Consider the following 13174-nt stretch of genomic DNA (forward strand, 5'->3'; position numbering starts at 1 on the left):
TGCTGCCCTTGCAACCCGGTAATAGATAACCGGATGAAAATGGATGGATGGATTATTATTATTATTAATATTATTATTATTATTATTATTATTATTATTATTATTATTATTATTATTATTATTATTATTATTATTATTATCTTAGGTTTTATGTTGACAATAATCACATTTTGCATGTGTACTGAATTCTATACTTCTATACTTTTAATTCTGTAGCCATTAGAGAGGATGGCATGCCAGGAGGGAGGAACAAAAGCATTGGACCTGTACAGGTAAGTAATATACTTAATACCCACTAGTCACCCACTTCACTCTCCTTGTTGCACAAATGTTCTTTTTTTTTTGATTCGAGACTTAGGGGGCAGTGGTGCCTTAGTGGTTAAGGAAACGGACTTGGGTCCGGAAGGTTTCAGGTTTGAGTCCACCAGCTGCCAAGTTACCACCGAGGTGCATTGAGCATGGCACCGTCCCCATACACTGCTCCCTGGGCGCTCAAGGCTGCCCACTGTACACTTTGGTGATGGGTTAAATGCAGAGGTCACATTTTGTTGTGTGTCACAATGACAAGGACACACAACAAAAGGAGACACTTTCCTTCCTTAGCTTAAATAATCTACTTCAACAGTACTGCTGAAGCTAAGTAGCTAAGCTAAGTAACATCAGTTTAATTTGTAGCCTAAATTCAACACTTTTGCCTCAATGGACTTTACAGTTTTAGCATTGGATCAAAACTATTTTCCTAAAAACCCAAATATCAGGGGAAAATGAAGTGGGGGAGATGGGGTGGGGGTGGAAGCTCAGGGCATTACTGCTAAAGATAAATATATATTTTTTATATACTAATGACATGATAATAGATGGTGATAGATAAATAAATCAATGCAAACATGGCTCAGCTTTTCTTTCCCTGAAAGCACCCTGTCAGACATATTTCCTTTTGGACAGTATATCACTTCATCTCTAAATCTGTTTGCAAGCAGCACAAACAGTTATGAATGAAAACACATTCATTTACTGAAAAAGCATTGTTTTATGTATGTGTATATGTACAGTCATGTAATAAAATTAGATTAAATATTTAGCTCTTTATTAAGAAACATTCACATATCAATGTCCAATCTTATTTTTATTTATTTCTGGAAAAGAAAGTGATTTAATAGCAATTTTACAAAAGAAAAAAGACTATTGTTTTACTCATAGAACAAAAGATAGAGAAGAAAAGAAAAATGCGTATTTTAATGGAGGAAAAAGTTAGGACACCCTACACCCTAATAGCTAGTGTTGCCCCCATTAGCTTCTTGTAGCCGTCTACCAGTCTCTGACATCGATCTGAGGAAAGTTTGCCCCACTCCTCAATGCAGAATTCTTTCAACTGAGAGATATTTGAGGGGTTTCTTGTATGTACCGCCACAGCATCTCAATAGGATTGAGATCTAGGATTTGGCTTGCCATTCCAGGACTCTCCACTTCTTATTTTTGAGCCAGTCCTTGGTGGATTTGCTGGTATGCTTTGGATCATTGTCATGTTGCAGGGTCCAGTTCCGCTTCAGCTTGAATTTTTTTTACAGATGTTCCTCAAGCACCCTCTGATACACGGTAGAATTCATGGTGGATTCTATGATGGTGAGCTGGCCAGGTCCTGCTGCAGCAAAGCATCCCCAAACCATGACACTTCCACCTCCATGCTTCACAGTTGGTATGAGGTTCCTTTCTTGGAATGCTGTATTTGGTTTACGCCAAACGTCTTCTGTTCTGGTGTCCAAATAATTAAATTTTAGACTCATCTGTCCAAAGAACATTATTCCATAAGTCATGGCCTTTGTCTGTGTTCTCTCTGGCAAATTTCAGTCTGGCCTTAATGTTTTTTCATAGAGAGCAAAGGCTTCCTCCTTGCACACCTCCCATGAAAGTCAAACTTGCGTAGTCTCTTTCTGATAGTAGAGTCATGCACTTTCACATCAACAGTAGCAAGAGCCTGCTGTAGGTCCTGTGATGACATTTTAGGATGTTTGGTGACTTCTTCTTTTAGCATCTTGTGGTGTGCTCTGGGGGTGAACTTGCTTGGATGGCCGGACCTGGGCATGGTGGCAATTGTTTTGAATGTCCTCCACTTGTAAACAATTTTCTGGATGGTGGAATGGCTGATGTTAAATTCTTTTGAGACCTTTTTAAACCACTTACCAGACTCATAAGCAGCCACACTCTTCTTTCTGAGGGCCTCAGACATCTCTTTGGATCTTACCATTGTGCTCACTCTCACTTCAACCGTCAAGGGCACACCAAACTAAATGTCTGAGGTTTAAATAGGACAAGGCTCCTTGGGTAACAATGTTCTGATCATGTGCATCTGATGTGATACACCTGTGTGTGATTTCTAACCATTTTAAGTTGGAAAATATGTGGTGTGTCCTAATTCTTTCACATGACTGTATATATGTGTATAACTCAGTCACGCAGACTTGTCTGAGGTGAAGTTATGTGAAGTGTTTGAGCAACTTTTAAAATTCATCAAGCGGGACGGATTGAACCAATTTTTTTGTCTTTGGTAATCTTTGGGAAAAAGGGAATCTGTGTCTTGGAGAGAATGCCTGTTTCTAACATTACACTTAGTATTGGGGTATATTTCAATCATGGCTCTAAAGATGTGCCACACATTATTCATGTAGCTTTTCCTCTTTGTCATTTTTAGATCACAGAAGAGGAGATTGAACGGATCATGTCAGGGCAAGAGTTTAAGGAAGAAGCTCCAGACCACCCCTGGGGCAACAACGGCGACAGTGACCATAGCTCCCCTAGCAATGGAGCCTTAGAGGGCAACCAACCATCACCTGCCTCTACTCTGTCATCCAAGTAAGTTGTTCATCTTATCCATTATTCCAAAGCACCAGCATAAGCCTGTTATAATTGAAATAATGTATCTTGCTATTTCTGGTATATAGAACATTGCTTATTTGCTCCCATAAAGGACGAATGTTGTCTTGTATTTTGTATTTATTTTAGTCCTATTCTGACTGGGTAATCTCAGCTGCCATACAGAGAGCTGGGCAGCTATTCAAAGATTAATAGCTACATATTTCAATGCTACTACGTATAAGAATAGTACTCTAATCAAGCTAAAGATTAAAGGAAGGGTTTAGGTAAAGGCCAAGTGCTTATCACACAGATGATTCATTCCATCCGTTATTCAACTTATTCTACTTACGTCTTCCACTTGAGAAGTTGGATTTCATTTTATTCGTTCCAGTGAGATTTTTTTTTGTACAAATGACTACATTTGAATGAAAATTAAACTGAAATTGTAATCTCTTTCAAAACAAGGTATAGTCATTGTTTATAGCACTGGCTGTGGCCGCTGTGTGGTGTTATTACACTAAAACCAATGCGACTCAAATTAACAATCCAGTGTCAAGCTCGGCCAGAGCAGCTCCTTATCACACAGAATATCAGCAGCAGCAAAGTTAAACAAAATGGTTAAGATGGTTAATCTGTTCACAAACGGATTAATACCAGAGCTGAACCATACATTGCATGGCAAAATAGCACATGGAGAAGTTTAATTTCGGGAAATGTCCTACTGCAATGTTTAACCTTTGACCTCTGTATGTGTACCCAGCCGCTCTGTGGAAATAAGTGGCTACACAGCTGCTCTAAGGGACCAATACATCAATACCTCTATGTCAACATCCTACCAGTTGTTACCTCACCTATTCAACTATGCTGCCCAGTCTTCCCTACTTGCCCCGCAACCCCGTGGCCTCTACCCCCAGTCCCACCCTCTGGTGATGCAACTGGTGGCTGCTGAAGACCAGGCCCCACTGGCTACTCCCCTGCTCATCGAGGAAGAGTAAGAAAATATAAAGCCATCATTCAAAATGTTGTTGTTTTTTTTTTTGTCCAGTATGGTTCCTCAGTTGTGATTTAAGTCCCATCTGTGTAATGTGTAGTCCAATTATTTTATTATTATAGCTGCTAGCAGGCTAACAAACAGATGCAGCTATTTAACAAAACCGTATCCGTCAGTGTAAAAAAAACTTGTAAAAGAGATTTGTGGCCCCATATAAGCAAACATGGTACTGCAGGGAGTCTGTGAAACATACATTAGGCCATAACTAAACGTTTCCATTGCATCTATTTTTGTAATGTTTTTTTCTAAATTCCAAAATTGGCTTCTTCATGTAGACAGATAATTACTTCTAAGTAAGCTAAAATAAAAACCTCTAAGTCTTGTAAAAAATGAAAATCCAACATGCAATTTCTTTTTTTGTTGTTGTTTTGCACTTCAGTTACAAGGTGACGCAGGTGGAGCTATTTGCCCTGCTGTGTCGCCTGGCAGATGAGCTGCTCTTCCGCCAGATCTCTTGGATCAAAAAGCTCCCATTCTTTTGCGAGCTCTCCATAGAAGACTACACCTGCCTCCTCAGCTCCACCTGGCAAGAGCTCATTTTACTGTCCTGCCTAACTATCTACAGTGCCCAAATCTTTGGCGACCTGGCTGACATCACTGCCAAGTACACACCATCTGATGATGAGTTGCATGGGTAAGTGGCAACAGGCGTAAGGGCTATTATAGCAGTTATTGATGACCTCTTCCCCCAGGAACTGGAAAAAGCATAAACATTGGATAATGTATGTAGGAATGAAGTACAGTATTATTATTGCAATGGGCATGGTAGGTGTGTTCATTTTAATGCAGGATATTTAACATAATCTATATTATTCCAGAATAATTTATGCTGTTCCAAACTATGCATCAATAGAATACATGTTGGGGTTTGGGTCTAAATCTGTTCACTCTGTTTAATCGAAACACAGATGCAGCGATCATGTAGTGTACAGATACAGTATCTTTAGCATCTGCGATAACATTCACTTGAAGTGGATATACTGTATATATAGTGTTTACCTACAGCTTTGATTTGTGCGCAATGGGGAAGATGTGCATGTTTGATAGCTCTAGACAGACAAGTATTTTTTAAACGTTAAATAATATACATTTTTGGAATTCTATAGTCCATATTTTATAAAGTTATGCGCTCTAAGAGCTATTGCATACTTTAAGAGACAGGAGGATTTTTTTTGTTGGTTAAGGCTGAACAGAGTTATAAGCACTGCATGGCATGTGGTATCCAGGATACCACGTCTCCTGAATTTTTGTAAATTTTTGATTTCCTTGTAAATCAGACCAGATGTAACTCACCTCATTGCACTTTCTTTACATTTACAATATGTTTTAAACAGTTTGAACAGTTTGCCTAAACCAGCCACTAGGGTACATGAAGCAGTGTTTTATAGTGCCGGTCCAAGCCCGGATAAATGGTGAGGGTTGCGTCAGGAAGGGCATCCGGCGTAAAACTTGTCCTCTGGGCAGAGAAAGGAGGACAAAGAGACCTGGTGGTGGAATGATGAGGTCCAGGAGAGTGTGCAGAGAAAGAGATTAGCGAAGAAGAGATGGGACAGTGACAGAACAGAAGAGAACAGACTGGAGTACAAAGAGAGGACAAGGGAGGTGAAGAGGGAAGTGGCCAAGGCCAAACAAAAGGCATATGAGGAGTTGTATGAGAGTTTGGAAACAAAGGAAGGAGAAAAGGAGTTGTATAGATTGGCGAGACAGAGAAATCAAGCTGGGAAGGATGTGCAGCAGGTGAGGTTGATTAAGGACAGAGAGGGGAAGGTTACAAAGGGCAGAGGTGGTGAAGGGAGAAGATGGAAGGAATACTTTGAGGAGTTGTCAGAGGAGACTGTGGAAGAAAGGTGAAGAATAGAGTGCAGGCAGGATGGAACAGCTGGAGAAAAGTGTCAGGAGTGATCTGTGATAGAAGAGTGTCAGCTAAGGTGAAGGGAAAGGTTTAAAGGACGGTGGTGAGACCAGCCATAATGTATGATTTAGAGACACTAGCAATAGGCAGAAGACAGGAGGCAGAGCTGGAGGTGGCAGAGTTAAAGATGCTAAGATTCTTTTTAGGAGTGACAAGGATGGACAGGATCAGGAATGAGGTCATTAGAGGGACAACACAGACAGGAAAGTTTGGAGAAAAGGCTAAAGAAGCCAGATTGAGATGGTTTGGACATGTGCAGAGGAGGGACAGTGGATACATTGGTAGAAGAACGTAAGAGATGGAGCTACCAGGTAGGAGACAAAGAGGAGATATCTCGATTGTCGTGGTCCTCTGCCACCCTGGATTCGCTGATCGAAAAATGTGTTCAATTAGCCAAATCTTGTTCCTAAAAATAAAATGTTATCTCTCAATTGTTAAGTCATGGACCATGACAGTTTTAGAAATATGAATGGGGTTTTATCTGAATTGAATAAATACATTTGATAAAACGTGTTATGTATATATATATATATATTAAAAAAGGAGTGAGGTAGGGATTGTGGCACTTTGACCCAGAGGCAATGTCTCCAAGTGAACAGATATAAGCATAGCAACATAAGGGCTAATGGTCTCTTCCTCAGTTTCAGTGAGGACGGGATGGACGTCATGGAGAGGTTGATATATTTGTTTCGCAAGTTTCACCAACTGAAGATCAGTAATGAAGAATATGCCTGTATGAAAGCCATCAACTTCCTTAACCAAGGTAACTACCACCAGAAACTTCGTTATTACACATCTAAGTTATTCCATGTTCTCCACATGACTCCCTCCTACTACACGTCAATACAGATATCAGAGGCTCCAACTCCACCCAGCTAGAGCAACTAAACAAGCGCTACTGGTATGTGTGTCAGGACTACACTGAGTATAAGTACCCACACCAGCCCAAACGCTTCCCTGAGATCATGATGTGTTTGCCGGAGATCCGCTGCATTGCAGGTAAGGCATCTTTGATCCAACGATTTTTACCGATATTCCATAATTATGCTAATATTAGTCAGATAATATCGGTCAACTGATATTATCGCATATCTCTAATAAATGTTTTTTTTCAGCTATTCGTCACATAAGAGGCTTGAGTTTTGTCTATGTGATGTTTTATTTCCACTGATTGTGTTACCCTTGACAACCTACAATTTTTGGCAGTGCACAGTTAGCTTAGCAGTGACAATGAGCCTACACGCCACCTCAAACAAATGCGCTGAACCCGATAAAGCTCTTTCCATGTTACTTTTGTCCACAGGGAAGCTTGTGAATGTACCCCTGGAGCAGCTCCCTCTCCTGTTTAAAGCAGTCTTGCACTCCTGCAAATCCAGCCTGACCAGCTACAGGACTGGCCCCCTGCCCTGTGTGGCCACCTCTACTGGAAACTAGACAACCCAAATCCCAACTGGAGTTGAGGGTTTGGTCTACCCTCTAGTGAATGTGATGAGCAGTTTGTTTTTTGTCACTTTTTCTTTATATATTTATTACATGACAGAGCTGAATGTATGCTAATTTACACTGTGCACATGCACATGTACAAAACAAATGCTCATAGATGCATTGGTCTTTGGAGTTTACAACTGTGTATCCAATTTGCTTGATGTGTAAGTGTTGCCATTATTGGAACTAAACTTAAAAGAAGTTTACTTTATTCAGGTGGGGCAGACAGACCACACATGTTGTGAGTGTTGTGAGACTACCTCAGGAAAATGTTATGATCCTATGTATTTTCAGGTACTTTTTAGCTGTTTAATGAAGAGTGGCCCAGTCTAAGACCCTAATTTCTGTGAACACCCTTAATCAAAGACTGAATGATTCAAGCTACTTGAAGTAATGACTAAAACAGTTTGTCCCATTGAAATGCAATGTTAGTTAGCAACAATGAGCTTTTTATCTGCATAGACTCTGAGTCACTGTGCAAATGGAAGGTGATCGTATGAGTTTAAGATTCCACAAGTTAAGGTGACAGAAGTGGGATGGGTGGGATTTATGTCATTTTAAAAGGAACATATGGGTAATTTTTACAATCATAGCTTTTTGTTTTGTTTTTTTTTTTTCAAAAAAGTCTTATGCAATGCTTTTTAACGGCCATTGATAGGTAGGGAGCTGATACCTTTTTATAGAAATTCTTATCAACAAAGGATAGGGATAAGAATTGAATCTCTGCCGGAGGGCGAACCCTCTGCTACACAGATGACCTTTTTTGGCAGATTCCATTCTAAATACTCCTGAACATGCACATATTCTTATGCACACATGGTATATGCACACAGAACATTCATCATTCCCTTTTTGCTTTTCCTTTTGTCTCTTTTCACATTGTCACTCGGGCTCTCCTGCAGTTGCTGCAATTAAGCCCGTGTTAGCACAATGCTGCTGACTAGTTAAAGTGCTATTCCGTGTGAAGTGAACCTTTACGACTGACTTTACAACAAAATCTGACAATTCAAAACAAAATGTTTAAATTCATTGTCTTGATCATGAAGTGAGATTACATTCTTTGGGACACAGATGCTCACCACATTTTATTCATGTGCGCAAGGAACAACTGTGGCTGTCCAATGCATGTGTAACTAGATTCTGATCATTTGTCCAGCTTCAACCCAATTTGTTGAAGGAATCACAGGACATTAATCTGATTCAGGACTTGCTATAGCCAATCAAACATTTGCACAGACCCAAGATCAGTCGTAGTTTAGGATAAACCTACAGGATGGCCCCAAGACTGGTTTAGGTTCAGTCACCAGTAGTTCAGTATATAATTCAAATGAATGAATATATGACACGTCCTCTAAGTCAACCAAAAGGCTTAGAGGATTGTGACTCAATATGATTAATCTATATTTTATGCAATTCGGGTCAAGTTTAGATAATATCCATGACTACTACTTAGGGCTTTTATTCCTACTGTGAAAGATGCACATTGAATTTAAACCATTTATAGTGTATCCTTAGTTCAGTGGTTCTTAACCTTGTTGGAGGTACTGAATCCCACCAGTTTCATATGCGCATTCACCGAACCCTTTAGTGATGGCCAAGCGGGGGGTGTGTCATCACAAATCATATGAGTCGGGTGTGTGTCTTGTCCTCCTCCAAACCCCTGAGACTGACTTACCGAACCCCTGGGGTTCGATCAAACCCAGGTTAAGAACCACTGCCTTAGTTCCTTTGAAGTTTTAGCCAATAAAATGCAACAACTCTCTTTTAGCACACAATAGTGAGGTACAATGGCACTGAACTTTGACCTTGCCACTCCGGATGCAGTGTGTTTCTCTTATAAGGTCTCCACTGATCTGGAACAAAACAGGGTTAAGGGAGTGGTATGTGTGGCATTCAGGCGTTCCATAGTGACTATGCTGATGTGCTTGTAGTATTATTAGACATAGACAACAGGACATTGTAGGTCCCCTTTAGACAGAGTGTATTTTTTTCTTTGTTAGTCTCCCTGATCCCCCAAACCCTTTATGTAATGATCATTGATGTGGTGTTCAGGTAAGACATGGGGGTGGAGTTTCTAGACCTTGGATTGATTATAGAGGGGGCTAATTAAGAAATGGCTTTTTTCCCCCAAACCACACTGCGTTTTACATTATTTTTATCCACCCGTCTGTGTGCAGCTTAGACTCAGGTCATATTTTTGTATACATATAGGTACCAATGGGTGTGTGTGACATTAACTGTGTTATCTATGCTGTGTGAGAGAACCCCAATACTTTATTTCAGTGTGTGTGTCACACAAGTCTGACCCAAGGCACATTCAGGCATATTCTTGTCACATTTGTTTTGATTGAAGGTGGAGGCCTAAAAGGGTAAACAGGTTGGGTGTGGCTGTTACCCCGACCCACACCTGGAGGACCCTTGGCTGAAGAAAGGCCATTTAAATTACATACAGACACAAAGAAAGAATGTATGAATGAAGCCTTATTGCTGTAAGTCCAATGCAGTGTTCCTTGTTTGTTTTTATTTTGACTATTTTCATCTTTTCATTTGTATACAAGTTTTTGTAATTTGGTTGTTTTTGAATGTTATGGGTTTTTGGTTGTTTTTCATTTTTAGGAGTGAAATCAGCCATTGTTTTTGATTTAATTTTCATTTTTAAATGTTTTTGATTTTATTTCGTTGTTCTAATTTCTTGTACTCTTGTCCACAAAGGAGAGCAAAGGATAGCAAACAAAAGTATTACTCAGGGCATTCACATTTTTTGTTTGATTTTTTTATTTTTTTAAATGTTTATTATGTTTTTTAAATTTCATAGTGCCTAAAAATACTGAAAATAAACAATTCTTTATCAATGGTTATAACCATTGTTCTCAGGGCAGATGTAGAAAATATGATGTTCTGCATAAAGGTATCAAAACATATGTGATTGAAAGGCCACAAAAATACACAACCCCCCAAAAAATGTATTCATGTATTACTCCCCAAAGACTAAAACAACCAAATCTTTGAATGATGTGTTTGTACAGATGCACTAATTAACATAACATTTTCCTAACGAGACTAGAAGCATGTAATTTTATTTTTTAAAAATTACCTTGGGTGAATAATGCAGCAGTATACATCTGTCCATTTCCCATCTCTGGATGTAATTTTTGAACTCATTTATAGCTTGAACAAATCAAATCAAAACAACACACACACACACACAAACAACTTGAATCTACAGACCCAAGTTTTTGTGAAGCAAAAATATGGCATAAATGGCAAATCATGGTACAAAATTCTTGTTATGATGCCCAAAGCTTCTCATTACAGTACGATTTTTATTAGAAAAACTCATATCTCAGGATATGGGGGAAGAATGTCAGAAGCTTCTGTGCAAAACAATCTTTTTTTCACTAATGTTTAACATTCTTAGCCAATCTGAGAAGTAATGACCTGTGCTTACTGTGGTCTAAAATATGTCCAGTGTAACCATCAACAAAATCACTTTACTCTAGGATTGTGATGAACATCTGTCTGAATGTGATGAACATCAATCTGCTGAGATCTGACAGTGGAAGAGAGAGAAAAATTTAAAAATCAGCAACCTCACTGTCACTGGTCTTTATAAATGTAATACTCAAATACTTTTTAATTCTTTTAAAATTCAGTTTTTTTTATTTCAGTTGGTTCTTTTTTTAGACAACGGAATTCATTTACAAATTTTCAACTGAAACTACCTCTATATTTGTCAAGTACTTTTAAATCAGTTTTTTGTCTTATTTATTGGTTTCATTGCACCAACGTTCTGTTATTTTGTGTTTTTTATTTGTGCAGTGATCTGTTTGTTTTCCGAACCAGGTAATGTTCCCTGATTTTTCAATATGTAAACAGTTTTACTTACTCACACTGCATGCTGCCAGTAATAGCTTTGACTTTGTGTAGAATCTGGCTGACCAAAAACTCTGTTTTATCGATTTTCTTCTTTTTTTTCTTTTGATAAAAATTATAACTGCCTTTTAACATTTTCAAAACAGTAAATGACGTCCTTTAATCCAACCATTTCTGACCCTAGAGTTTTAAGACTGTTCGAGCATTCACGTGAAACATTCTTACGTCGCGTATGAAGGGCTTTTATTTTAACATACTGACAGTTGAAGTTGTTTTTACATTCTTGTATTTTTTTCATTGTTTGCAACCCATTGATTTGCTCCCCATAAATGACAGTGTGTGAATTTAGTTAAAAGATCTTTTTAATTTTATTTCTGCTCTGTGATTGTTGTGCATCAGCAGACTTTCAAGGAAACTGATAAGAATGAACCCATTATCATATCTTTCTCTATACAGGTTGGGATTTGTTTACTATTCAGAGAATGTGACTGTAGCCAAACTGATATCTCCTGTTTTACATACCATCGGTGTTTGCACAACCTTGATGTAGTGGCACGAGACCATTTGATTGATTTTTTTTATTATTATCTGCATAATTTTTTTAAATTTCTCCCATTTAGGATAAATTACAAATTATACACTGATTTCATTCTAGGGAACATGAAGGATAGTACAGATGAAACAAAGTTGAAAATAAAAATACAATCACACTATTTATGTCTGCACACGTCCAGGTGCAGTACTAACACAATAGTTTAAAACAAACATTGTAAACATTTTTGGTGAATCCAGAAAATTAATGTATTAACTTTTTTTTTATCAACAGAAATCTACCAACTATATTATTTTGAATGCATATTTAAGTCTTATATGCGTTTCATATAACATTTTTTACCTTTGAATAGTTTACCATTTAAATTTGTTTATTTTTTTTTTGTCTGGTTTATGGCCATTATGAGCTACTTGCATCCATTCCACATAAAATTCCAAAGAGAGAGTTCCGGAAAATCAATGTTAAACATAAATCTGCACCACTCTTAAAAAGGTTTAATGTTTCTTTGGAGTATCTGGTGATCTAGAAGAAAACTAAATGTCACTTTTATTGTAATTGGTAATTTATAGCAATTGGAAAAGAAAAACATTGAAATATTAGAAAATGATCTTAAGATATATTTTTAGATATATTGCAGACATGGTCAGTACCACCTCATAGGAGGAATTCACTCAAAAATTTCATTGAAAATAGGAATGGAATTAAGTTACCCACTACAATAACCTGTGATCAGACAATGTAAAGTTTCTTCAAATTTTTCCCCCCGCAAAAAATCCTTTCTCTTCCCTTGTAACATTTACTACCTGTGAAGAATGTTTTAGAACTTGAAACTAAATAAATGTGAACATTATGCAAGTATAAAAAGATCATCTGGTTGTTTTTGACTCATACTGATATATACAGTGGGTACGGAAAGTATTCAGACCCTTTGCTGTGACGCTCATATTTAACTCACATGCTGTCCATTTCTTCTGATCCTCCTTGAGATGGTTCTACACCTTCAGTTGTGTTTGATTAAACTGATTGGACTTGATTAGGAAAGCCATATATCTATAGCTATATGTCTATATAACACCTTACAGCTCACTGTGCATGTCAGAGCAAATGAGGTCAATGGAACTGCCTGAAGAGCTGAGAGACAGAATTGTGGCAAGACACAGATCTGGCCAAGGTTACAAAAAATATCTGCTGCACTTAAGGTTCCTGAGCACAGTGGCCTCCATAATCCTTAAATGGAAGACGTTTGGGACGACCAGAACTCTTCCTAGACCTGGCCGTCCAGCCAAACTGAGCAATCGTGGGAGAAGAACCTTGGTGATAGAGGTAAAGAAGAACCCAAAGATCACTGTGGCTGAGCTCCAGAGATGCAGTGGGGAGATGCGAGAAAGTTCCACAAAGTCAACTATCACTGCAGCCCTCCACCAGTCGGGGCTTTATGACAGAGTGG

The 13174-nt window shown here is 38.4% G+C and overlaps 1 protein-coding gene across 3 annotated transcripts in view; it reads left to right on the top strand.

Moving 5' to 3' along the window:
- The window catches only part of LOC103396975 (nuclear receptor subfamily 6 group A member 1-A-like), a 25748-nt gene extending 13152 nt beyond the window's left edge, over nt 1-12596 (top strand). For 2 of the 3 annotated variants that reach the window (XM_025052886.1, XM_008335224.2), the window contains exons 3-9: nt 217-272; nt 2690-2850; nt 3614-3844; nt 4284-4538; nt 6458-6579; nt 6666-6815; nt 7120-7250. In XM_025052886.1, coding sequence (XP_024908654.1) covers nt 217-272; nt 2690-2850; nt 3614-3844; nt 4284-4538; nt 6458-6579; nt 6666-6815; nt 7120-7250 — 1106 coding nt within the window. Of the gene's footprint in view, nt 1-216; nt 273-2689; nt 2851-3613; nt 3845-4283; nt 4539-6457; nt 6580-6665; nt 6816-7119 lie in introns of all 3 variants that reach the window. The other variant, XM_025052885.1, reaches the window with a different exon arrangement.
- Nucleotides 12597-13174: the final 578 nt, after the last annotated feature.

The sequence above is a fragment of the Cynoglossus semilaevis genome, chromosome W, assembly GCF_000523025.1.
Source record: "Cynoglossus semilaevis isolate Cse_v1.0 chromosome W, Cse_v1.0, whole genome shotgun sequence".
In the NCBI taxonomy this organism is placed as follows: domain Eukaryota; kingdom Metazoa; phylum Chordata; class Actinopteri; order Pleuronectiformes; family Cynoglossidae; genus Cynoglossus; species Cynoglossus semilaevis.